At 38.8% G+C, this 26160-nt stretch overlaps 1 protein-coding gene across 1 annotated transcript in view; it reads right to left on the bottom strand.

Moving 5' to 3' along the window:
* Positions 1–1980: 1980 nt before the first annotated feature.
* Positions 1981–26160, bottom strand: part of NEIL3 (nei like DNA glycosylase 3) — a 56931-nt gene continuing 32751 nt past the window's right edge. Inside the window, exons 7-10 of the mRNA XM_003276671.4 lie at positions 13166–13335; positions 10994–11414; positions 4046–4220; positions 1981–2276 (exon numbers count right to left, since the gene is read on the bottom strand). Of these exons, the coding sequence (XP_003276719.1) occupies positions 2094–2276; positions 4046–4220; positions 10994–11414; positions 13166–13335 (949 nt within the window). The 3' untranslated portion in view covers positions 1981–2093. The remainder of the gene's footprint in view (positions 2277–4045; positions 4221–10993; positions 11415–13165; positions 13336–26160) is intronic.

Here is a 26160-nt window from a genome sequence, read left to right as displayed (position 1 = left end):
ATGACATCAGCAGTTACACAGAATGTGGTGCTCCCCCTCTCCATGTCCTTTCTGCAATTTCCCACTTACTTCCCGGTGGCCGTGGCTGCCAAAATTGCCTGCTGATTCTGTAGATGAGAAATACTTCAGGTTTTCTACTGAAGTTCTGGTTGGCCTGCTTGATTCTGTTTTTATTCTGCCCTCAGGACAAAAGCTGTAAAAAATGGGAAATCACCTCCAGCCTATTCTTTCTTCTAAATTTCACAGCCCTCAAGAATCTGCCTGTTTTAATTCACTCTCCAGCAGTGCTTTTGATTTTGTCCGGAATCTAGTTATCTGTGGGAAGGTTGGGTTCAGCTGGAGCTCACCAGGACACAAGGAGGCAGAAACCCCCACTGAGATTTTTTATGAGAAATTTTGTTATAATAGAATTAAGTCTGAAAGAATGCTGTATTTTAAACAATCTTTCTTTCCAAACAACAACTTGTTTTTGTTCTTGTTTGAACCAGAATGCATCTGGTTCTTTGGGTCTCTCAGATGAAAGTTTTTTCAGGCCGGGCTTGGTGGCTCACGCCTGTAATCCCAGCACTTTGGAAGGCCAAGGTGGGAGGGTCTCTTGAGCCCAGAAGAAACCAGCCTGGGCGGTATGGCAAATCCTGTCTCTACAAAAAATACAAAAATTAGCCTGGCATGCTGGCACACACCCGTATTCCCAGCTACTCGGGAGGCTGAGGCTAGGGAATCGCTGACGGGTTGAGGCTGCAGTGAGCTGAGATCATGCTACTGCACTCCAGCCTGGGGGACAGAGTGAGACCCTGTCTCAAAAAAAAAAGTTTCCTCATATAGATCCTATACATTTCTTGTTAGGATAAGGATCTAAGTTTATCATATAACCTATTGTTTCATTTACCTACATTTCTGTGTAATTAATATGCACATTTTTGGAGACCAGACTTTATGGAAGTCCTTTTTGCAGTGGACCTTTTTTCCTCTTTATTGCACAATTAGCTTGCCGTTTCCTTCTTAATGTACTCTCTATGTACTCCACATCAGGGTAGCTAAGATTGTCAACTGTCCAGTCCAGTTCCTGGTCCGTTCTGTAGTCACTGCCCTGTTGAGCAATTTGGGTGAAGATCACTCATCTTAGGTTGGTCCTGTCTTTTCAGTGTAGAGTCAAAATACTTACAAAACTACAAAATATGTTTTGTTCTTGCCAATAATTTCATATGCTATTAACTTCCATAGCTCTGCATGGAAAAATTAGTGGTAGAATGGGAACGTGGTTCAAGCCACCTTTGTGCTGTCCTTTAAAAAGAATAGATTCAACCAGTTCTGAAAAGACTTTTTTTTACAAGTGTACAGAAACACCTTAAGAGTGACTTTTTATCGAGGAGGAACAATCATAGTGATCTCTGCTAAAATTTAAATAAAAGCAGCGGGGAGAGGGCGTTAGAAAAATGTAAATCAACCTCTCTTTTAAATGCCTACATGCAAGTTCTTTTCTTAAATGTTACTTTTATAGTCTGCATCCCCATCACTTTACATGAGAACACAAATTTGAAGTCATACAAGGTTTGGCGCAGCCCCAGCATCTAACAGGAACTTAATGTTGGTTGCACAGAATTTTAAAAATAGACTTGTTCATAAAGGAAATCTTACCTCTTAAATTTTATTTAATAAAACAAGAAATATCTTTAATCATGTTATAAATAGTGTTAGTACATGAGAAATGTATTCACTACAGACAGAATCTTATTTTATTGTGTTGCATAATCCTTTCCTAAAAAAAAAAACACTGCTTCTCCACAGCTACAAGATACTAAAAGCATACTAAAAACACTTTATTGTCATTACTAAATGCATTAAATACACATCCTAAATGGAATATGCTGTATATCTGATGAAATACATAGAACGTTCATCAAGGCAAAAAGAAAACACGTAGCCAACGATGGAAAGATGGCACACACAAGAAAAAAAAAAAAGAACAGTTCTCAAATATTGCAGTAACTTTTCAATGTATCACAGATATTCTACAACTTTTCTATGAAACAGAGGAGGACCAAACATTATACACAGTTTGAAGAGACTAAATGCCAGAGAATCTACAGATATTAGCATCCAGGAATAATTTTTATTCGTGGCCCATTTTCTGCCCACTGGAAAAAATTGCATTGTTTTTCCTTCCCAAGAGGACACACAAAAAAATTCTTTCCATTGTTAGGTCCAATCTTCAATACTGTTTTCATGATGGAACGTTTGCCATGGTTGCAGAATGGGAAGGACAAATCTGCCCACTGCAAGAAAAAAAGGTAAATTTACAAGTTTATATAAAAGTTTATATAAAAGAATCAAATAAGACTTACCCAGACTGAATTAGACAGATTCTATTATATTATTCTTACTAATTTTGACCGCAAGAGAGATATGAAAAAGGCTATCATATTTTTAGCAATACCATGAATATTGCTAATAATATTGTTATAGCATGATAATGATGTACAGGCAACCCTAGGCACATGTGATTAGTGCCACATAGTCTTCACTGCTGTTATCATTAATTTGACATTGTAAAATAGACAAGTAATTAGTCGTTGCCTTTAAAAAAGCTTATATCCTAAAAGAAGCATCTCTCTTACAAATTTGTTTGAATCATGCAGAAAATGGTCATAATTCTGGGCTTCCCTTTGTCTAAAGGTATATTTACAGAAGTCTCTTCACTTTGTTAAGAATAATTGAAAACTAACAAAATCTTGCTGTAATCACCAACATCCCTGCTATAGGTCGGTTTCAGTTAAACCTGTAAGATCAGGCGAGGCACGGTGGCTCATGCCTTTAATCCCAGCACTTTGGGAGGCTGAGGTTGGAGGATAGCTTGAGCACAAGAGTTTGAAACCAGTCTGGGCAACATAGTGAGACCCTGTCTCTAAAAAACTCAACCAACCAACCAAACAACAACAAAAAAACCCCTGTAAGATCAAAGATTTGTCATGATTTTAATATTAAACTTCCTTAGGAAAAGAAAGAATCAAATACTTACCCAGACTAAATTAGACAGATTCTATTATATTATTCTTACTAATTTTGACCTCAAGAGAGATATGAAAAAGGCTATTATATTTTTAGCAATACCATGAATACTGCTAATATTTTCCCATTACATCTATAAAAGCTTCTTGAGGAGGAAATCTATGAATTTTGTAGGGTAGAGTTACACTGTGTTCAGAAATTGAGGTCTAAAATCACTATCCAATTTTCCCTGCGAAATTCCTTAAGAAGGTATCACATTGAAGACAGATATTTGATCTTTCAAAACGTCCAACCAGAAAATCTTTGCTCCAGCACTGACACATATCAATATTTTCTTTTTTCAGTTCTATTCCAGATGAAGAGTAACTAGAAAAAATATGTATCTCTGAACATTAGAATCACACTCAGCCTGATGAGATGCTCACACTGAGGAATACTGGAAGTGAGACTCACTAAACGGACTGGAGGTTCTTATCTGCTATCTTAGGTTCATCTTTAGGGACACATCCACAGACTGGGAGGGCATGAGGAATCGCCTATAGCTAAATTGCTGTTGTGCCATCACTTTTTTGGGTCAAGTGTGGTTAAGTAGGATTTGATAAGGTTATTGTAAATCCCAGGCATGTAAATGGTTTCTCATAAACCTTTATCCAATGCATAAACCAAAGGTTTTGATGTAGCACTGAAGCAGGAAGAACAAATTCTTACCTTGGATTATTAGGCACATATGTACTACTAGTACTTACTAGTCACTCAGTGTCTTTCTAACTTTACAAGCTAAGGGCAACACTTCTAGACTTGTGATTATAAACATGATACACTCTAACAATGTAATAGCTATTATTTTATTAAATTTCCTTTGGCTGAACATCTGAATTTTAAGTTACTCAACATTCAAGCTTTAGACTGAATGCCAAAATGGCTATTTCAAATTTAAAGGTAAAAGGTAAAACTAGGAGAGTATTGCTATTTGTTATACACTAATAACCAAAGCATTTAATTACATTTCAGTAAGATAGATAAATCTTACACATACTTCAAAAAATCCACATTGTGCTTCTCTAGGTAGAGGACAGGCATAAAACTGCCTGCCCTTGTTTTCCCCATCCTTCCTCACAACTCGGAGAATGCAGAGGTGGTTGTGTTTACTGCAGCGAGGGCTGTCAGGATTTAAGGTACGAGGGCCATCTGTCACATTAATTTGAAGTTCACTGTAATGACAGGTTACAAAATAAGTACAGCATAGGAGTGCTAAGGGACCATTCACACCACTTTACCCCCGCATGTCAGAATTTCACTTGTACAAAGAAATTTTATCAAAAAGTGGACCTCGTTAACATTCGGTCATTATGCAAAATGCTGTCTTTATTCTTTGTTTTCCCAGGTAATTCTAATTTATTTCCAAAGTTACCTATGTACCTAAAACACGTAATTTAAATTCCTAAAGAACAAAAGCAGCCAGACTGTGTATCCAGTAAATCAAATTTTATTTTTCATTTGTGATATTCAGTTGTTTTCTTACCCAATATTACACTGTAGCCACTTCTTTTTCCTCTAAAATATTCTCAAGTCCAGGTTCTCCATTCCCACTGGCCCCAAAGCAGCTAGTCACAATCTTCTCTAATTATTTTCTCATCGGTAGCAAACTCTCATCAATGGCTCCGACAAGGCCATAGAAATCACTCTCTCTGCTGTCCACTTTAAAGACAATTTTCTATGCTTTTCTTTGATCAAGGCTACTATAATAGTCGCAACCATATTCCTGCAAGAAACAGGCTGGCTGGCAGAGAGCAAAAATATGAATTTTGTAAAGCTAGCAGGGAAGCTTTATTCTCCCCCATAATTAGGATCAAGAGTATTTGGAGGTTGTCCTCATACCCAGTGAACACAGGCTGGAAGCTGGCCTTGTACTGTAGCTGTATAAACAGAATTTTCTTTTTGAAAAGAAGCTTATTTAAATTTTCTATGTTGTGCATATTTTAATAATGACTTCATGAGAATTAGTTTTTTAATAAACTGAAGAGAAAGTGTTCACATTCATTAAAACCAGAAGTCCCCCTCTTAATATTCCTATTTTTTTAACTCTTTAATGATAAAATAGTTAATCCATTCTTTTCGGTAAATATCTAAAGAACAAAAATATCATTCTTAAATAATTGTTAAAAATACTTAAAAATCAAAGGTGATTTCCCTTTTTCCTTGCTTCCTAAACTGCATTTTTTACACACTTGTTTCTATGATGCCTCAATGCATCATATCTAATTGAAATGTTCAGAGAATGCAATCTTTTATTTGTGATGAAATGGACTGAAATTCATTTATATAAAGGATGCTTAAATATACTGCTTTGAAAATGTTTGCTGGGATGAACTCAAACATTCTGAGGGCAGTTTTTGAAGGTTTCTTCAATAGCCATTTGTAAAATAAGAGCAGCTGCAGGCATTGTTAAATAAATCGTTATCATTAAATACTTCACCAGCAACTATTTTGATGGTGCCTTTTCCAGGGTAGGGGGGTGGGGTGGTGGTTGTATTTTAGAGTCATGGGTAATATCAGATCAGAAATAGGAAAGCTGAGAGGCAAAGGACTTTTCTTTTCCACAACCTTTCAGTTCAACAACCCCCTTCAAAACTCCATTTCAACAATCTCCTCCAAAACTTTAACTTCAAGAGAAGCCAGATATCTGGACAGTTGTAGAGAAGTCAAGAGATTTCACAATTAAAGCAAGTGGTTCATAAACAATGCTGTCTTAAAATTAAAGGAGAAAATATTAAGAATATTAACAAAATTAATGAAATGATGCATTCTTATTAAAAATTGTGTGGACATAAAAACAGTTTTATGTATTATTTTAGAGGCGGCTGTTTTGGATAACGGTTGAACGTTTTCTAACCTAATTGTTTCAACCTAGAGAGCTCCAGGGTTCCACGTATCCAGGGAGAGGTTTAGGTTCTCTATTAAAATTTTTCTGGAGAGAAGGGCCAAGGTAGAAGGTAGGATTAAAGTAGAAAGGAGAGGCCCAAATGTCATCTCTCTGCCTTCATTTCTGCCTTCCACTCCATTTCTTCCTTTAAAAATTAAATTAAAAACATAGCCACAGGCTGGGCGCAGTGGCTCATGCCTGTAATCCCAGCACTTTGGGAGGCTGAGCCGGGCAGATCACCTGAGGTCGAGAGTTCAAGACCAGCCTGGCCAAATGGTGAAACCCCGTCTCTACTAAAAATACAAAATTAGCTGGGCGTGGTGGCATGTGCCTGTAATCCCAGCTACTTGGGAGGCTGAGTCAGGAGAATCGCTTGAACCCGGGAGGCAGAGGTTGCAGTGAGCTGAGATCACGCCACTGCACTCCAGTCTGGCAACAGAACAAGACTCCGTCTCAAAAAAAAAACCAAAAACCAAAAAACAACAACAAAAAAAACATAGCCAAGTGTGATCTTATTCTTGGTACTCAGTGTGGTCCACTGACCAGAAGCATCAGCATCACCTGGAGCTTGTTAGAAAACACAGACGTATCCACCCCTAGTCCTGATTGCCTGCAGAATCAGAATCTGCATGTTAGCAGGATTCCCAGGTGATTCGTATGCACATTAAGTTATGAAGCACTGAAGTAATGTAACCAAGATACTAATGCCACCTGTGATCACACTGGCTCTAAATATGCACAGCTAATCTTAATTTTATGATAGAAAACATTATCCAGGATAATTAAATGTTCTGATTAACTGAGGACATCTTAGTTCCTCTTTGTTTTATAAAAACTTTCTAAAATGTAGCAGATTTCTTACTTAAATGTAGCATACAGAATTGTTCATTTTAGTGATCATGACCATCATTTTGAATATTAATTCTGGGTTATAAATGATCTATTAATATAATAGATCGGGGATGGCAAACCTTTTCAGATAACATATTTTAGGCTTGCTGGTCTTATGGTCTAAGTTTGTTATCACAAAAAGCAGCCATAGAAAATATATAAACAAATGTAAATAAAGCTTTACACAAACAGGTGGTGGGATGGATTTGGCCCTGCTGGCTATAGTCTGCTCATGTACATGTCATTAGAATCAAGAACAATGCCTGAGGCATAATAGATTCTCAATACTTATTAATAAATAAAACTGAACAGAGACCAGACAAAAACTATCATCAAGAAGGAAGACATTATTAAGCACAGATCTGTAATTTCAAAGTGAATATTATTTTTTCATGGTAAATTTATCACAGTTTAACTGAGGGGTGTCCAACCTTGGCTTCCCTGGGCCACAGTGGAAGAAGAATTGTCTTGGGCCACACATAAAATACAGTAACCCTAATGATAGCTGATGAACTTAAAAAAAAAACAACACGCAAAAATCTCATGTTTTAAGAAAGTTTACAAATTTGCGTTGGGCTGTGTTCAAAGCCGTCCAGCTCACAAGCCTTTGGTTGGACAAGCTTGGTTTAACTCATTTTATAGATAGGGTGATTCATTATAATAAAAATACTGTCTGAATTTTTTGGATTAATCGGTCTCACTGAATGTAGATTTTGTCATACAGGATTATTTCAAGGATTAAAAGAAACAAAAGTGAAGTGACTCATTCTGGATGGTCCCGGGTGGTTCTGAAATCCTTAGACTGAAAATTCCAAGAAGCAACCAAGAGACAAGGACATGGTGTCAGTACTTGCACTGGTGATTAAAGACAGATCTTCAACACCCCTGACGGCAGCAAACGTGAGAAAATATTAATGATTTTGTTATTGTCATTTCACCCTCCTATGTGAGCCTTTGCATCAACTCAGGAAAAATTTCAACCTAAAACGCATGCATTCTTTGAAAATGAATCACTCTGTTTTGCTCTGTGTTTACAATAATTGGATCGAGAACTTAAACTGTTTCTAGTAATTATTCTTAACTGTTTAAAAATGGGTTCAATCATCTAATTTATAAGCCAATAGCTGGATGGAATACACATCTATCTCAAGACCAATCAGAAAATACGCCTCATCAACACTGCATGGATTGTGTGGTAATGAGAACAGTAATTAAGAGAACAAAAGTCAAAGTAATTATCATATAATATTAAAGAAAAAACAAACTGGCTATAAGTTATGAATGGACCACCTGCTTTAATAGTATTATGCTGTGAGCTTCTGCTAGGCATCTTGTCCACAAGATGAACACTATAGCTGCCAGACAAGGAGAAAAATGAAATAAATGACAGTAATTTGCAATTTATTCCTTGTAAAGTAGCTGGGTGCAGAAGGGCTGCTGGGTGAATTTATTTCATCACTTGACATTTATTCTGCTAGTTGATCTTGATTGATTGTGGAGTCTCAGTCCTGGTGTTCTTATATTCAATACATACACAGGCTGCAGCATTTCTAAGTAATGCTGTGCACTGTGATTAATCATATGATCCTGTTACTAATGGCTTATGAAGAAATCATTTAAATTTAAGGTTACATTAATGTTTTTTTAAATCCCTAATTCATTAGTTAAATTGTCTGAGATTTTCTACAAAGCATTAAGGGAATAAAAATACGCCAAGATATTTCATCTAGGTACAACAAATGCCACAATATTTTAAGATGATCACTTCTACTTTTCACTTAAGCCACGGAACAGAAAAGACTGTTCGGAGATGATTTTCTGCTCCAGGACAGCCTCCCAACTCAAACATTCTTAATTAACTCCTTCATGAACTTCCATCATGAGGCATTAATTAGGGTTAAAGTGAAAAGGTGGTGGATTTATCCAGTCAGTTAAAAGTTTAGCCCCCTTAGCTTACTTCAAATGTGAGTATATGAACAAAAGTTAAACCAGTTATCATAAATAATTATGAACAAAACATTTAAAAAACCAGTCAAGGATAAATCATCAGGATTAACTGATGGTAAATTTAGAGTTGGAATAGGCAATTTGGAGTAAATACATCTATTGAGCAAAGACTGTCTCAGAATTTGTTATGAAATAAGCTTAAGGATTCCTACAGGTTGCTCTAGTTTACACCAAATGGTCCCTCATCCCACTGCTGAGAGGAGGCATCTACCCATCAGTAAAGGCATAGTTAATAAGAGGAAAAGCCAGCGAATCTCAGAATTCCACCTGAGATTACTCTAGGTCCCAGCCAAAGTACACCCCTCCATATCCATAGGTTCCCAATCCGTGAATTCAACCAACCTTGGATCGAAAATATTTGGAAACAAAAAATAATAATAATGAAACAATAAAAAATTATACAAAATATACAGTATAACAATTATTTACACAACTTTACATTGAATTCAGTATTATAAGAAGTAATGCAGAGATGAGTTAAATATATGAAAAGGTGTGCATAGGTTACATGCAAGGACTATGCCATTTCATATCAGGGACTTGAGCATCTGCAGATTTTGGTATCCTGGGGGGGGGGGGGTCCTGGAACAAATCCCTTGAGGATACCGAGGGATGACTGTAACTCTTTCTCTGCCTGTCTCCCATTGGCAAGAAAACACATACATGGGAGGACGACCCTCCATTTATGTGATATAAATTCTCCACTTATTTAAAAATGCTGGATGTAAGTCAGCTGCTTTCTGAAGGAAAAAAGAAAGCGGCCGAGAAAAGAAAATAGTGGAGAAATGTGTCCTCTGTTGGAGATATAACATCGGGTTGCCATAGTTAGGAATTCCAGATAAAGGGACTGGGAGGGCCAGATAAAGGGGGAAGGAGGGTCAACAGAAAATTGTTTCAGGAGCTGCCAATAATCATTAAGGAAAAGACAGGATGACATTATGTATTAAAATTTCTGTATTACAGGTGACAAAAATGAGGGTGTTCTCCTGGACATGTAGCTGGAAGTCCTATAAAATATATCTGCTCTGGTAGTATTTATTAGTTAGAATTACAACTTTTGAATTTCAGATACAAAGTAGCAAGCATGCTTTTTAGGACTTTTAGTTAAAGAACAACACCAGGTGTAGTGGCTCACGCCTGTAATCCCAGCATTTTGGGAGGCTGAGGTGGGCAGATCACCTGAGGTCAGGAGTTCAAGACCAGCCTGGCCAACAGGGCGAAACCCGGTCTCTACTAAAAACACACAAAAAAATTAGCTGAGTGTTGTTGCAGTGAGGCGAGATTGCGCCATTGCACTCCAGCTGGGCGACAAGAGCAAAATGCCATCTCAAAGAAAAAAATAAAAATAAACACCATCTCACATGACTGTTTGAGATCCATTCACGTTCTTTAACAGAAAGGTCACTAGAGGCATCTTAGACCCCTCCTTTTAGAACACAGTATACTTACTGAAGTTTTATAAAAAGTAGTTCCCCTTTTGGAAGACTATCTTTCATTGGAAGGAAATATTAAAAAATGCTAACTGGTTATTGATAAGCAATATGATTATGTGTGACAAATATTTTTCTTTATACTTTACAATATTTGCCAAATATTCTGTATTGATCATGTGTATGGTTATTGTCAGAACAAAAAACCCAACTTTTTATACATGTAGGAAATTACGTTTTCCATTTCCTTCCCTTCTCTAACATTATAATCTAGAGAAGGGAAATGAGGCAACTACTGTAACAGTCTTTCAGGGTTTGATTCATTTTACCAAAAGTAATTCAACTTCCTTAGCAACGGACAATTTCCGTCTTAAAACTTAATGCAACCGGCAGGGTGTGGTGGCTCACGCCTGTAATCCCAGCACCTTGAGAGGCCGAGGTGGGCAGATAACTTGAGATCAGGAGATTGAGACCAGCCTGGCCAACATGGTGAAAGCCCGTCTCTACTGAAAATACAAAAATTAGTTGGGCCTGATGGCATGTGTCTGTAATCTCAGCTACTTGGGAGGCTGAGGCAGGAGAATCACTTGAACGCGGGAGGCAGAGGTTGCAGTGAGCTAAGATCACACCACTGCACTGTAGCCTAGGTGACAGAGTGAGACCTCGTCTTTAAAAAAAAAAAAAAAAGCAATTATCTTAAAGACCTTAAAGACCAAGCTTAAAAGCATCATACCTGTTAGAATATGTAGGGTTGCAGCTTTTAAGCTCTGGTGATGAGTAGTGGGCCGTTTTCAGTTTTTTATGTGCTGGGCTAAATAATTGAGATTCTGAACTGATTGTAGGTGATATGTTTACTTTGCTGGATAGTTGAGTTATATTGTTTGTTCTCTTCTTGGAGGGGTGCTGTGTATCATTCAAACAAACATTAGTAGGAGGAGAGTTTTGAAACTCCTCATCTAGTATCTGGTTTTGCTTTGTTTTTCTTTCCAAAGTACTGGATTTATTGCTAAAATCAGTCAAGACAAGAGTTGTAGTTCCAAATGCAGTTTTCCTGTTGATCTTGACTTCTGTATGAGGTTTTCCAAAAGTATTACACGGGTACTTCATTAAGTGGCTAAAGACAGTAGAATTTTCTTCATTCTTGAGCGCTGAATCTGGAAGGAGAGATAAGTAATTCTGCAGTAGTCCCATAAATATAACATACTGATTATGTGAAACATCTTTTTATTTGATTAAAAAATTTACTTCACTTTATTACAGTGAACTAATATATAGAACTAATAACACAAAGTTAGCTCAGACAAGTCAGAATTAATCATCTTCTAGCTAGGAAATGAAATACTACGTAAAATGCAAAATTTCGACTTACAGAAACCCAGACACGGGTTTAACAAAGATTTATATTTGCTTTTTATTATGTTTAAGCATTTAAAGGTCATTCAGGTATCAGTTTTGCTAATATTAGGCAAAGTATTAAAAAGTGGTAATTAAGAGATGATACCCCATAAAGCTTTAGGTCAGCAGTTAGAGACCTGTTTCTAGACTACCAGGAATGACAAGACAAAGTGAAAGGCTTATTTAAAATAAGTAAAGATGAATTACAAAGACTTAACATCTTTTTTTTTTTTTTTGAAACAGAGTCTTGCTCTGTCGCCCAGGCTGGAGTGCAGTGGCGCAATCTCAGCTCACTGCAACCTCCACCTCCCAGGTTCACGCCATTCTCCTGCCTCAGCCTCTCAAGTAGCTGGGATTACGGGCACCCGCCACCATGCCTGGCTAATTTTTTGTATTTTTAGTAGAGATAGGGTTTCACCGTGTTAGCCAAGATGGTCTCGATCTCCTCACCTCATGATCCACCTGCCTCAGCCTCCCAAAGTGCTGGGATTACAAGTGTGAGCCACCGTGACCGGCCAGACTTAACACCTATTAAATACAATGTTTCAACAGAGTATCCTAGGATTTTGGAATCTGTACTATAATAACATTCTATACAATCATTAAGATGTCTTTCTGACTCAGAAACATTAACAAGAAAATAGTTAATGAGACATATAAATGCATTTCAGAATGTTGAAATCAACGTGGCAACCTAAGATTGTGTTTTTCCATGGGTTCCGTCTCTGCTGAAGGATACTGAAGAAGGAGGGATGGAAATAGGAGATGCAGCACAGCAAAGCTGTGTAAGGGGTGATGTCTGCCTTTCTGGCCCAGGGAACAAAACACAATATGACAGTTGACACAATGCGGGGGTGCATAAGTCAGGAATGAACTTTCTCATCTCTAACTGAAGAAAGAAATGACACTTTGAGAATACAATAGAAGCCGCAGCAATGAGATGGCTCTTAATCACAGGTTTCCTCTGAGGTTTTACATGCTCTAAATGCATGAAATCGTGAGCTATAAAGAGTTATTTTGAAGGATTTCAATGAAATCAGTAGAATTGTCTGGATAAAGATTTTAATAACAAGGGGTAGAAGGGATAAAGAAGAGAAAAAATTCATCATTTTTCTATTCCACCTGCAAAGATATTCTTACAGAAATCCTTTCAATTTATGAAACACTTGGACTGAATAACAAACTCGAAAGTTGCTGAAATCTGCATAAAACAAAGCTTTATTGAATAATTCATTAGAAACAGTAGAGAACAGATGTGATCATCTCCATATTTTTGAGATACAAAGGCACATACTGTTAGAGCACAAACATGCTTTCCCTGCCTGTTAAAAAAAATACTCAACAGAATATTAGCATGGTTTACATGTAAAAACTGACAATTCCTTTAAACCTTTGAGAAAAAAATTTTATTTAGTTATGGAATATCAAGATGGAGCAAGATATATTCCTGACTTGGTATAATTAACCCTTTAAGAAATGTAACAAACTCGAAATCAAAATTCAGTCTTACCAATAGGCCTTGAGGTCAAGCAAGCATCACATGCCTTAGAAGAGGGCTTATTGATTAAAGTACACACCACACAGGTCCACTGCTCCTCAGACTTCCGAGCCACAGAGTCCATAACATGATCCACCTTGCTAGATGTCCAACTGATTATAGTATTTCTAGGCGGTAGATTGCTATAAGATAATTTTTAAAATTAATCATTAACATTGTTATTATTGCCTTGTTCTTGTCTAGGTATTTTAGAAATGATTACAGAACCATTAATACCCCAATGCTATCTCTTTATTATTGCTTAGAAGTTAGTACTGTATCTTAGAGTCTTTTTTTTTTTTTTTTTTTGTAGAGATGGGGTCTTGCTCTGCCATCCAGGCTACAGTGCAATGGCACCATTAGAGTTCACTGCAGCCTTGAACTCCTGGACTCAAACAATCCTCCCACCTGAATCTCCTGAGGAGCTAGGACTACAGGTGCACATCAGCATGCTTGGCTAATTTTTAAATTTTTAGTAGAGACAGAATGCTATGTTGCCTAGGCTGGTCTCGAACTCCTGGCCTCAAGTAATCTTCCTGCCTCAGCCTCCCAAAGCTCTGGGATTAAGGCATGAGCCACCTCACCCGGCCAGAGTAAAATGTTTTCACCTGGACCCTTTAACAACTAATTGTTGTTAAAGTGAGAAACATCAAATAAAATTATTTAGAGTCAAATAATTGAGTAGTTTTTTAAAAAACCAACTAAAAATATTTGATATCACATTAGGAAGTATTTCTCAAATAATATTTTAAGTAATTGGTACTTTTTCCCAAACAAAATGAAAATACCTTTATACACTTAAATTATGGGAAAATACACCTATGCAGAAATTAGAGGATTGAAAGACGTGAAAGTTTTATATTTACTTCATGTGCACAGGAAACTCAGGAAACTCTAGAATTTCTCTACAGTATCTGCTGAGCACTATGTAAATTCACTAATTCATAATGATGAAAAAAGATATCTCTTTGTGTTATTTCCCTTCATGTAAGACTGTTTCATGGTGGATAGCCAATTAATAGATTAGCAAGCAAACAATAAAACCCTGATTTTTGGCCACAAATATAAATCATGATTCTCCATCTGAAGTCCTTCATTGACCATGTATTTTTACACAAAATGCCTTTATTTGGCTGTGACATAGTCCTACTCTCTAATGCACAGCTAGCTATAGGTCTGGACATAGAGCATGTCACACGGTTAAGCAACCATGGCAGTATCACGGATTCCCTTCATGATCCCAAACATTAATACTGAAAAAAGCTCTTGCAGGTAAAGGCTATGTATCTTACATTTCAGAACATGAGTTCTTTGACTTTCAAAGGTAACCTTGTCTCCTGTGACATTTTGTTCCTTACATATAATTACACTAGTTTTAAAATTCAGGAGTGTCTGGTAAAATAATAAATAGAATAAGAAAATCTGAAAGTAAGATACATCTCATTAGGATTCTTTTATCTTTACTTCCCTTGACTTTTAATGCCACTCAGTATTTATTATCCCTATGGAATATCAGATCTTCTACAGAATTTGTTTATTTGACCTAATCTCTGTCTTCTACTAACTTACTTTGAAAGGCAGCATGACGCATTTATCTATAATTAAACAAACACAATTTAAATGACTTTTAGATTTTCCATGTGCTCCAACTTTTCCGTATTTTCATTTTCTTCTGTCCTATAAGTTTCCCTGATCATAAGGAGAAGTTTATTGTTACATATGGAGGCTTTGGAAACATTCTTGCCTTTCCTTCCTGCTCCATTTCTTAATCACTCATTAATAAATTCTTCCCAATCTCCACTTGGATGTGTAAGAAGAATCTTAAACTTAATGTGTTGTAGTAAGATGAATAATGGCCTCCCAAAGACATAAGGCACAATTCCAGGAATCTATAAATGTTACTTATAAAGAAGGAGAGTTTTGCAGATGTAATTAAGGATCTTGGCATAGAGAGATTATTTTGGATTAGCTGGTGGTCCCTTAACCCAATCACAAGTGTCTTTGTAAGAGAGAAGCTGGGGGAGATTTGATACATACTGAAGAGAAGGCAAGGAGACCACAGAGGCAGAGGTCGCAGTGATGTAGCCACACATGAAAGAATGCCAGCAGCACCAGAAGCAAGAAGAGGAAAGGAATATGATTCCCCCCAGTGCCTCCAGAGGGAGCACAGTCCTACACACACCTTTTAGCATCCAGCATTTGAGTGAATGCATTTCTGTTGCTTTAAGCTACCAAGGTCATGATAATTTACGATGGCAGCCAGTGGAAGCGAATACAGATAAAATTCATGACCCACCAGCGAATACAGATAAAATTCATGACCCATCAGGCCGGGCATGGTGGCTCACACCTGTAATCCCAGCACTTTGGAAGGCTGAGATGGGCGGATCACGAGATCAAAGATCGAGACCATCCTGGCTAACATGGTGAAACCCTGTCTCTACTAAAAATACAAAAAAAAAAAAAAATTAGCCGGGCGTGGTGGCGGGTGCCTGTAGTCCCAGCTACTCGGGAGGCTGAGGCAGGAGAATGGCATGAACCCAGGAGGCAGAGCTTGCAGTGAGCCGAGATCGTGCCAGTGCACTCCAGCCTGGGTGACAGAGCGAGACTCCAGCTAACAGCAGATCTCTCCGCAGAAACTCTACAAGCCAGAAGAGAGTGGGGGCCAATATTCAACATTCTTAAAGAAAAGAATTTTCAACTCAGAATTTCATATCCAGCCAAACTAAGCTTCATAAGTGAAGGAGAAATAAAATCCTTTATGGACGAGCAAATGCTGAGAGATTTTGTCACCACCAGACCTGCCTTACAACAGCTCCTGAAGGAAGCACTAAACATGGAAAGGAACAACCGGTACCAGCCACTGCAAAAACATGCCAAATTGTAAAAACCATCGATGCTAGGAAGAAACTGCATCAAGTAATGAGCAAAATAACCAGCTAACATCATAATGACAGGATCAAATTCACAGATAACAATATTAACCTTAAATGTAAATGGGCTAAATGCTCCAATTAAAAGACACAGACTGGCAAATTGCATAAAGAGTCAAGACCCATCAGTGTGCTGTATTCAGGAAACCCATCTCACGTGCAGAGACACACATAAGCTCAAAATAAAGGGATGGAGGAAGATCTACCAAGCAAATGGAAAACAAAAAAAAGGCAGGGGTTGCAATCCTAATCTCTGATAAAACAGACTTTAAACCAACAAAGATCAAAAGAGACAAAGAAGGCCATGACATAATGGTAAAGGGATCAATTCAACAAGAAGAGCTAACTATCCTAAATATATATGCACCCAATACAGGAGCACCCAGATTCATAAAGCAAGTCCTTAGAGACCCACAAAGAGACTCAGACTCCCACACAATAATAATGGGAGACTTTAACACCCCACTGTCAACATTAGACAGATCGACGAGACAGAAAGTTAACAAGGGTATCCAGGAATTGAACTCAGCTCTGCACCAAGCGGACCTAATAGACATCTATAGAACTCTCCACCCCAAATCAACAGAATATACATTCTTTTCAGCACCACACCACATCTACTCCAAAACTGACCACATAGTTGGAAGAAAAGCACTCCTCAGCAAATGTAAAACAACAGAAATTATAACAAACTATCTCTCAGACCATAGTGCAATCAAACTAGAACTCGGGATTAAGAAACTCACTCAAAACCGCTCAGCTACATGGAAACTGAACAACCTGCTCCTGAATGACTACTGGGTACATAACGAAATGAAGGCAGAAATAAAGATGTTCTTTGAAACCAACGAGAACAAAGACACAACATACCAGAATCTCTGGGACACATTTAAGGCAGTGTGTAGAGGGAAATTTATACCACTAAATGCCCACAAGAGAAAGCACGAAAGATCTAAAATTGACACCCTAACATCACAATTAAAAGAACTAGAGAAGAAAGAGCAAATACATTCAAAAGCTAGCAGAAGGCAAGAAATAACTAAGATCAGAGCAGAACTGAAGGAGATAGAGACACAAAAAACCCTTCAAAAAATCAATGAATCCAGGAGCTGGTTTTAGGAAAAGATCAACAAAATTGATAGACAGCTAGCAAGACTAATAAAGAAGAAAAGAGAGAAGAATCAAATAGATGCAATAAAAAATGATAAAGGGGATATCACCACCGATGCTACAGAAATACAAACTACCATCAGAGAATACTATAAACATCTCTACGCAAATAAACTAGAAAATCTAGAAGAAATGGATAAATTCCTCGACATATACACCCTCCCAAGACTAAACCTGGAAGAAGTTGAATCTCTGAATAGACCAATAACAGGTTCTGAAATTGAGGCAATAATTAATAGCTTACCAACCAAAAAAAGTCCAGGACCAGATGGATTCACAGCCGAATTCTACCAGAGGTACAAGGAGGAGCTGGTACCATTCCTTCTGAAACTATTCCAATCAATAGAAAAAGAGGGAATCCTCCCTAACTCATTTTATGAGGCCAGCATCAACCTGATACCAAAGCCTGGCAGAGACACAACAAAAAAAAAGGGAATTTTAGAACAATATCCCTGATGAACATCGATGCAAAAATCCTCAATAAAATACTGGCAAACCGAATCCAGCAACACATCAAAAAGCTTATCCACCATGATCAAGTGGGGTTCATCCTGGGATGCAAGGCTGGTTCAACATATGCAAATCAACAAACATAATCCAGCATACAACTAGAACCAAAGACAAAAACCACATGATTATCTCAACAGATGCGGGAAAGGCCTTTGATAAAATTCGACAACTCTTCATGCTAAAAACTCTTAATAAATTAGGTATGATGGGACGTATCTCAAAATAATAAGAGCTATCTATGACAAACCCACAGCCAATATCATACTGAATGGGCAAAAACGGGAAGCATTCCCTTTGAAAACTGGCACAAGACAGGGATGACCTCTCTCACCACTCCTATTCAACATAGTGTTGGAAGTTCTGACCAGGGCAATCAGGCAGGAGAAGGAAATAAAGGGTATTCAATTAGGAAAAGAGGAAGTCAAATTGTCCCTGTTTGCAGATGACATGATTGTATATCTAGAAAACCCCATCATCTCAGCCCAAAATCTCCTTAAGCTGATAGGCAACTTCAGCAAAGTCTCCGGATACAAAATCAATGTGCAAAAATCACAATCATTCTTATACACCAATAATAGACAAACAGAGAGCCAAACCATGAGTGAACTCCCATTCACAATTGCTTCAAAGAGAATAAAATACCTAGGAATCCAACTTACAAGGGATGTGAAGGACCTCTTCAAGGAGAACTACAAACCACTGCTCAATGAAATAAAAGAGGATACAAACAAATGGAAGAACATTCCATGCTCATGGGTAGGAAGAATCAATATCGTGAAAATGGCCATACTGCCCAAGGTAATTTATAGATTCAATGCCATCCCCATCAAGCTACCAAAGACTTTCTTCACAGAATTGGAAAAAACTACTTTAAAGTTCATATGGAACCAAAAAAGAGCCCGCATTGCGAAGTCAATCCTAAGTCAAAAGAACAAAACTGGAGGCATCACACTACCTGACTTCAAACTATACTACAAGGCTACAGTAACCAAAACAGCATGGTACTGGTACCAAAACAGAGATATAGACCAATGGAACAGAACAGAGCCCGCAGAAATAATGCCGCGTATCTACAACTGTCTGATCTTTGACAAACCTGACAAAAACAAGAAATGGGGAAAGGATTCCCTATTTAATAAATGGTGCTGGGAAAACTGGCTAGCCATATGTAGAAAGCTGAAACTGGATCCCTTCCTTACACCTTATACAAAAATTAAGTCAAGATGGATTAAAGACTTACATGTTAGACCTAAAACCATAAAAACCCTAGATGAAAACCTAGGCAATACTATTCAAGACATAGGCGCGGGCAAGGACTTCATGTCTAAAACAACAAAAGCAATGGCAACAAAAGCCAAAATTGACAAATGGGATCTAATTAAACCAAAGAGCTTCTGCTCAGCAAAAGAAATTACCATCAGTGTGAACAGGCAACCTACAGAATGGGAGAAAATTTTTGCAATCTGCTCATCTGACAAAGGGCTAATATCCAGAATCCACAATGAACTCAAACAAATTTACAAGAAAAAAACAACCCCATCAAAAAGTGGGTAAAGGATATGAACAGACACTTCTCAAAAGCAGACATTTATGCAGTCAAAAAACACATGAAACAATGCTCATCATCACTAGCCATCAGAGAAATGCAAATCAAAACCACAATGAGATACCATCTCACACCAGTTAGAATGGTGATCATTAAAGTCAGGAAACAACAGGTGCTGGAGAGGATGTGGAGAAATAGGAACACTTTTGCACTGTTGGTGGGACCGTAAACTAGTTCAACCATTGTGGAAGTCAGTGTGGCAATTCCTCAGAGATCTAGAACTAGAAATACCATTGACCCAGCCATCCCATTACTGGGTATATACCCAAAGGATTATAAAGCATGCTGCTATAAAGACACATGCACACGTATGTTTATTGGGGCACTATTCACAATAGCAAAGACTTGGAACCATCCCAAATGTCCAACAATTATAGACTGGATTAAGAAAATGTGGCACATGTACACCATGGAATACTATGCAGCCATAAAAAATGATGAGTTCATGTCCTTTGTAGGGACATGGATGAAGCTGGAAACCATCATTCTCAGCAAACTATGGCAAGGACAAAAAACCAAACACCGCATGTTCTCACTCATAGGTGGGAATTGAACAGTGAGAACACATGGACACAGGAAGGGGAACATCACACACCAATAACAATAATAAGCGCAATGATAGAAGCGAAAATTAAATGATTTAACACAAATAAAGTGCCAACAATAAAAAAAAAATTCATGATCCACCAATCTGGAATTCTACTATTCTATCTCATGTCAGGAAATGTCATCAACATCACTCAATTCATCAGGCCCAGACCTAGAAGTCATTCTTAACACTTCCTTTCCTCACATCCCACTTCCAGTCCATCAGCAAATCCTGTGGGATCTGCAGATGCAAATTTACATGAAGCAAAAGAAGTTTAACTTTCCATGGCTTGATGTGTCCTCTGCGGACTGGGGTGGGCAGCATGGAGAATGGGAGCCGTAACTCAGCCACATGCTGGGGGCTCAGAGGATTGCAGGCAGCGGTAGTCCTGGGGCCTGGGTGCTGCCAGCATCACCTCACATCTGCTCAGTGCCCAGGGAAAATATTGCCCTGGTGACCCCAAGGAGCAGGAGGACTCTGCCCTGAAGCTTGAGGGGAAGGACCTGAACAAGAGATACTGCATCATTCCGTGCTCACAGGCCACCGTGATCCAGGCTGCCAGGCCACTCTACCCCTATACTACCCACCCTAACTCAGAAACAACCAGGTAGAGGGGGGGAACCTGAGGCACCTGAGGAAGATCAAAGGGCTGGGGTTCTCAAAGTCAAGTCCTCAGGCCAGCAGCATGGGCATCATGTGGGAATGTGTTAGACATGCAGATTCTCAGGCCCCTCCTCAGACCCACTGAATCCCCAGCTCTGGGGGTGGGGCCCGGCAATCTGTGTTTTCACAAGCCCTTCAGAAAATGCTGGTACACACTGAAGTTTGAGAGGCACTGCTCTCAGGGTTTCCTTACAGAGAAGAAGTACTGCTTAAAGAAAAGATAGAGGAAGCTGGAGATGTGTCACTCTCAACAGCCAATTGTGAAGCTAAAAGTTTTCTTATCTAGTCATAATAAAAGATGTAATGATATTGTTGGTGGTCATATGAAAAGGCAATCAAGGAGTTTGCAGCCAAAAGCATGAAGGAACACAATTACACAGCTGTGTCAGGCAGTGAACTAATAATATCTCATTTTTCTGATGTTTGTGGTGTTTAAAAAATATAATTTGTTGTGCTTTCTTATTCTAAATATTCACATTAGGACCTAACGTTGTAGTAATAATTTTTTATTGTTTTTCATAAATAAGGCCCCCTAAATTATATAAATTTCTGGCCTTAACCCTACCTCAACTTCCAAAATTATCCTAAATTCAACCTTTTTTTCCCACCACCTCCTCTCTCTTCCCTGCCACCAGCATTTACCACCTGCATTACTGTTGACAGCCCCCGATGTTGCCGCTTCACTCTGGTTCCATGACAGTCACTATTCCACACAGCAGCCCAAATCATCCTCAGAAAACCCAAGTCAGTTCATGCTGCCCTCCTGCTCAAAATCTCCCAGTGGCTTCCCAGCTCAAAGTAGGGCAACAGTCACCACAGCGATTAAGCTTTTCAAACATTAAGTCAGTTATTTCACGCCCATTCAAAACCCCCCAAAGGCTCCCCATTCTGCTCAGAATCTTTCCTTGGCCAAGCCGACTCTGCACGCTCCTTGGTCCCTCCCAAGCAGAGAGGCTCCCTCTGTCTCTCATTCCCTCTGCTTGGTTCAGTCATACATGCCTTCTTTCTCTTCCTTGAACAACTCAGAGGCTTTATGCTTTTCTGGGCTACCTTCTTTGAAATTTTTCCCCCACCCTCAGATTGTTAGAAGTCATCAGATCTTTTCAACAAAGTCCTCCCCACGGACTTATCTGCCACCCTATCAAAAATGAGCCGTCTCTGTCACTATCCACTACTGTGGCTGATGTTCTTGAGAACACTAATCACCACTTATCATTGCCTCATGTCTTACACATGTATGTATAGATAGGTTTTTTTCTTTTTCTTTTGAGACGGAGTCTCGCTCTGTTGCCCAGGGTGGAGTGCATTGGTGCGATCTCGGCTCACTGCAACCTCCACCTCCCAGGTTCAAGCAATTATCCTGCCTCAGTCTCCCAAGTAGCTGGGACTACTACAGGCACACGCCACCATGCCCAGCTAATTCTTGTATTTTTCGTAGAGATGGGGTTTCCCATGTTGGCCAGGCTGGTCTCAATCTCTTGACCTCGTGAACCTCCCTCTCAGCCTTTTAAAGTGCTGGGATTACAGATGTGAGCCACCATACCTGGCCCAAGAACCGTAATTTCTTGACACATAACCTAAAGAACTTTACCAGAAATGATCTGAGATGATAGCTGAATCTGGTAGTATTTGCGATCACTGGGAATGCGCGGAGGAGAGGCAGAAAGGTCCAATGGTGAGCCTTGCTGTTCCCTTAACTTTGATGATCAAAAGAAAAGGAGCCCATGAAAGAGAGGTAGAAGAAACAGTGCTATAGGAACAAAGATGGGAAGTGATGGAGAGAATTAAATTCAACTGAGTTGGCTGGCACAGTGGCTTACACCTGTAGTTCCAACACTCTGGACAGCTGAGGCAGAAGGATCGCTGGAGGCCAGGAGTTCAAAACCAGCCTGGGCAACATAACAAGACTCCATCTCTAAAAATAAAAAATTAGCCAAGCATGATGGTGCATGCCTGTTGTCCCAGCTACTTGGGAGGCTGAGGCAGGAGGGTCACCTGAGCCCAGGAGTTCGAGATCACAGTGAGCTATAATCACTCCACTGCACTCCTATCTTTAAAAAGATTACAATTTTAAAAATTTAAAAATAATTCAATTGAGTTAGAGAGGGTGAAGCTTGAAGAAGCCTATTTAAGACCTCTGGGAAATAGGTGATTTTCAAGAGAGCAGTTGTAATAGATATGTAGGGGCAAAATTTGTTCATTAAGCCTATATTTATTGAATATTTGTAGATAACTATATTCCAGTGGGAGGAGATCTTTTTAAGAAAAAACTTGGCTGGGTGTGGTGGCTCATGCCTATAATCCCATCACTTTGGGAGGTCAAGGTGGATGGATCACCTGAGGTAAGGAGTTCCAGACCAGCCTGGCCAACATAGTGAAACGCTGTCTCTACTGAAAATACCAAAAATTAGCAGGCGTGGTAGCATGCGCCTGTGATTCCAGCTACCTGGGAGGCTGAGACAGGAGAATCCTTTGAACCTAGGAAGTGGAAGTTGTAGTGAGCCGAGATTGCGCCACTGCACTCCAGCCTGGGTGACAGATTCAGACTCTATCTCAAAAAAAAAAAAAAAAAAGCCGGGCGCGGTGGCTCACACCTGTAATCCCAGCACTTTGGGAGGCCGAGGTGGATGGATCATGAGGTCAAGAGATCGAGACCATCCTGGCCATCATGGGAAACCCCATCTCTATGTATACATAACATCTCATGTATACATATGTAACAAACCTGCACGTTGTGCACATGTACCCTAAAACTTAAAGTATAAAAAAAAAAAAAAAGAGTTGGTTTGCAGACAGCACTAAATTCTCATTGACTGGCAACCAACTACAGCCACATTTCCAAACTAGATGGTTTTTAGCGACCTGAATATGTGCTCCTGAAGGAACAAAATGTCTTCCCTGTGTGCAGCTTTCCAAATGTTCTGCCTGTATACTTTCCCAAGTGTTGTTTTGTCTTTCAGAAAATCCTTTTCCTACCTCTTGTCTTTGATGAATTCCTATTTCTTTCTATACTAAGCTCAAAGACTGCCTCTTTCAGAAAGACTTCCTTGTCCTTCCCAGGTAGACTTAAGGGTTTCTTCTTCCATACTTCCATTTCCATTAGGATAAACACGTCCCTTTACAACACTTCCATTACGGTGCTTTATCTATTTACCATTTACTTCCCACATTAGCCCTTGAGCACCTTGAGAGGCTGTGTACTATTTTGTCTTTGTATTCCAAGTACCTGGCGTATAGTAGACCCTAATAAATAAAGTAAATAACAATTAAAAAAATTTAAAGTCCCTAATGAAAGGTAAAGACTACGTCCTCTGTTTTCTTTAAAGGAAATAATACTCACATACATAAATTATATTAGCTAGCAAATAATTAAGAACCAACAATAAGCCAGACACGGTGGCTCACACCTGTAATCCTAGCACTTTGGGATGCCAAGGCAGGCGGATCACTTGAGCTCAGGAGTTTGAGACCAGCCTGGCCAACATGGCGAAACCCCGTCTCTACTAAAAATACAAAAATTAGCCGGGCATGGTGGTGGGTGCCTGTAATCCCAGCTACTCGGGAGGCTGAAGTAGGAGAATCACTTGAACCCGGGAGACATAAGTTGCAGTGAGCCAAGATCACACCACTGTACTCCAGCCTGGGTGATGAGAGCGAGACTCCAAGACTCCAACTCAAAAAAAAAAAAGAACCAACAATAAATAGTATCAGTATTAAAAGTGTGATGTGATCAGTAGAAACTGGAAAATTGGGGGAGGACTTCATGAATTCAGTAAGCTTTCAGCGAGAGAAGAAACAGGAGGACTTAGATAACTGGTAGTGGCCTTTTCAGACTTTTTCAACTTAACTTGAAATGACTTTTCATTAAAATGAGAAAATTTAATCAACATAAAAAAGGTTCACTCATCCAGAAAATAAATGGGATGTACTTATTCATAGAAAAATCTAAGAACAGGGCAAATCACCCTGGTTTTCAAGCTTTTTAAAATATGTAAACATTTATTTCGCAGTGTATAGTTGGTTTTCCAAACAAAGTCTTAAGCTAACTGCCAGTGTAGAAAACAGAATCAGGTTGGGAGGTAAGAGGGATTACAAGCCCCAGAACATTTTCAGCACAGCCTTCCCTAACTCATAGGTCTCTTTTGGGGAACCGTGGGGTCTTTGAAATCTAGTTTCAAAAAAATCTTTGACATTGACAACTATTTATATGATAAATAACATATTTATTTGATAATTTTTTAATCTCAGAAGATATCAATTCATAGAAAACCAGTATCGAACATTAATCATTTATTTAGTAGACAAATATATATTGAAGGTCTTCTATCTGCCAGCTACTGTGTTCAACACAGTATCTAGTTACTTAGTCAAATAAATGTATACCTATATTATAAAAAAGTTCCTAATCATAAAAAACTATGAAAGTTCTTGTTCATAAAAAAATTACGAATGTTCATAAAAAATTAAAAAACATAAGTGTGTATTTTATATATATGTAATTATCTAAATGTATTTCAGATGTCTATGATAGTAACATGGGGTGAAGCAGCTGAGTGGAAGAAGATATAGAGTGGCGTAGAGAAAAGTACTGGAGAACAAGAGTGATGCAGAAAATGAAACGCACAAAGAAAAAGCATGCAGCTCTCGACATATTTATGAAGACTTAAGCTGGGACTTCCTCTGCATGCCAGCTCCCTCCCCTGCCCCCGAGCTCTACAGACATGACGGCCCTTCCCACCTCCCGGGTTTCCCACAGCCGAGTAGTGCCCTGAGTCTCTTCCTATGTCCAATCCTATGGTTTTGTTTCCTTTGCTTTTTCTTTCCTGCCCACTTTGTAGTTATAGGTATTTGCTGAAGCTCAGACCTTGGCTCATTTCCTTTTTCATTCTTACTGAACTGAGAAGTTGGAATGCTTCAATCAACAGCACTGTGCCGACAGCCCCTCTCATCCTGGATCGCAGCCCCTAAGACGTGTCTTCCTGGATATTCCACGGTTCTTTCACGTATCTAACACATATGGCATCTTCACTGCTGCATCCCAATTTTCCCAGACCCACAATGTGAACATTTTTATTATTTGGTCCTGAAACCTTTTGCATTATCTTACCTATCAAATCTGCCACAGTCCTTGTTGACTTTTAAAAAGTTTTACTAGGGTACCATGTCCAGTGTCTTGACCCCAGGCTGGTAACCATCGCTTGCCCATTACTCTGCACCAGCTTCTTTATAGGCATTTTCAGTCTCTTCGTTTTCCGTGTTAACTATGCTACAATCAACTAAAAGTCCTTAATGTGCTAATTTAGGAAAGACCTTAACCATTCCCCAAACTACTAATGATCCCCACCATTTGATCCCATCCTCCCTTGTAAAACTAGCTTTTACTATTCCACAACATGGAGCCTCTGTTGGGGTTGGCCAGTATTCTCATCATCCCTCCACCATGCCATGTTTATTAATGATTCAAGGTTTGTGGCCATGCTCCTTTTTTCCAATTAAA

The sequence above is a fragment of the Nomascus leucogenys genome, chromosome 7b, assembly GCF_006542625.1.
Source record: "Nomascus leucogenys isolate Asia chromosome 7b, Asia_NLE_v1, whole genome shotgun sequence".
Lineage (NCBI taxonomy): Eukaryota > Metazoa > Chordata > Mammalia > Primates > Hylobatidae > Nomascus > Nomascus leucogenys.
The sequence above is the reverse complement of the archived record's forward strand: the minus strand, read 5'-3'. Positions and strand labels throughout refer to the sequence as shown.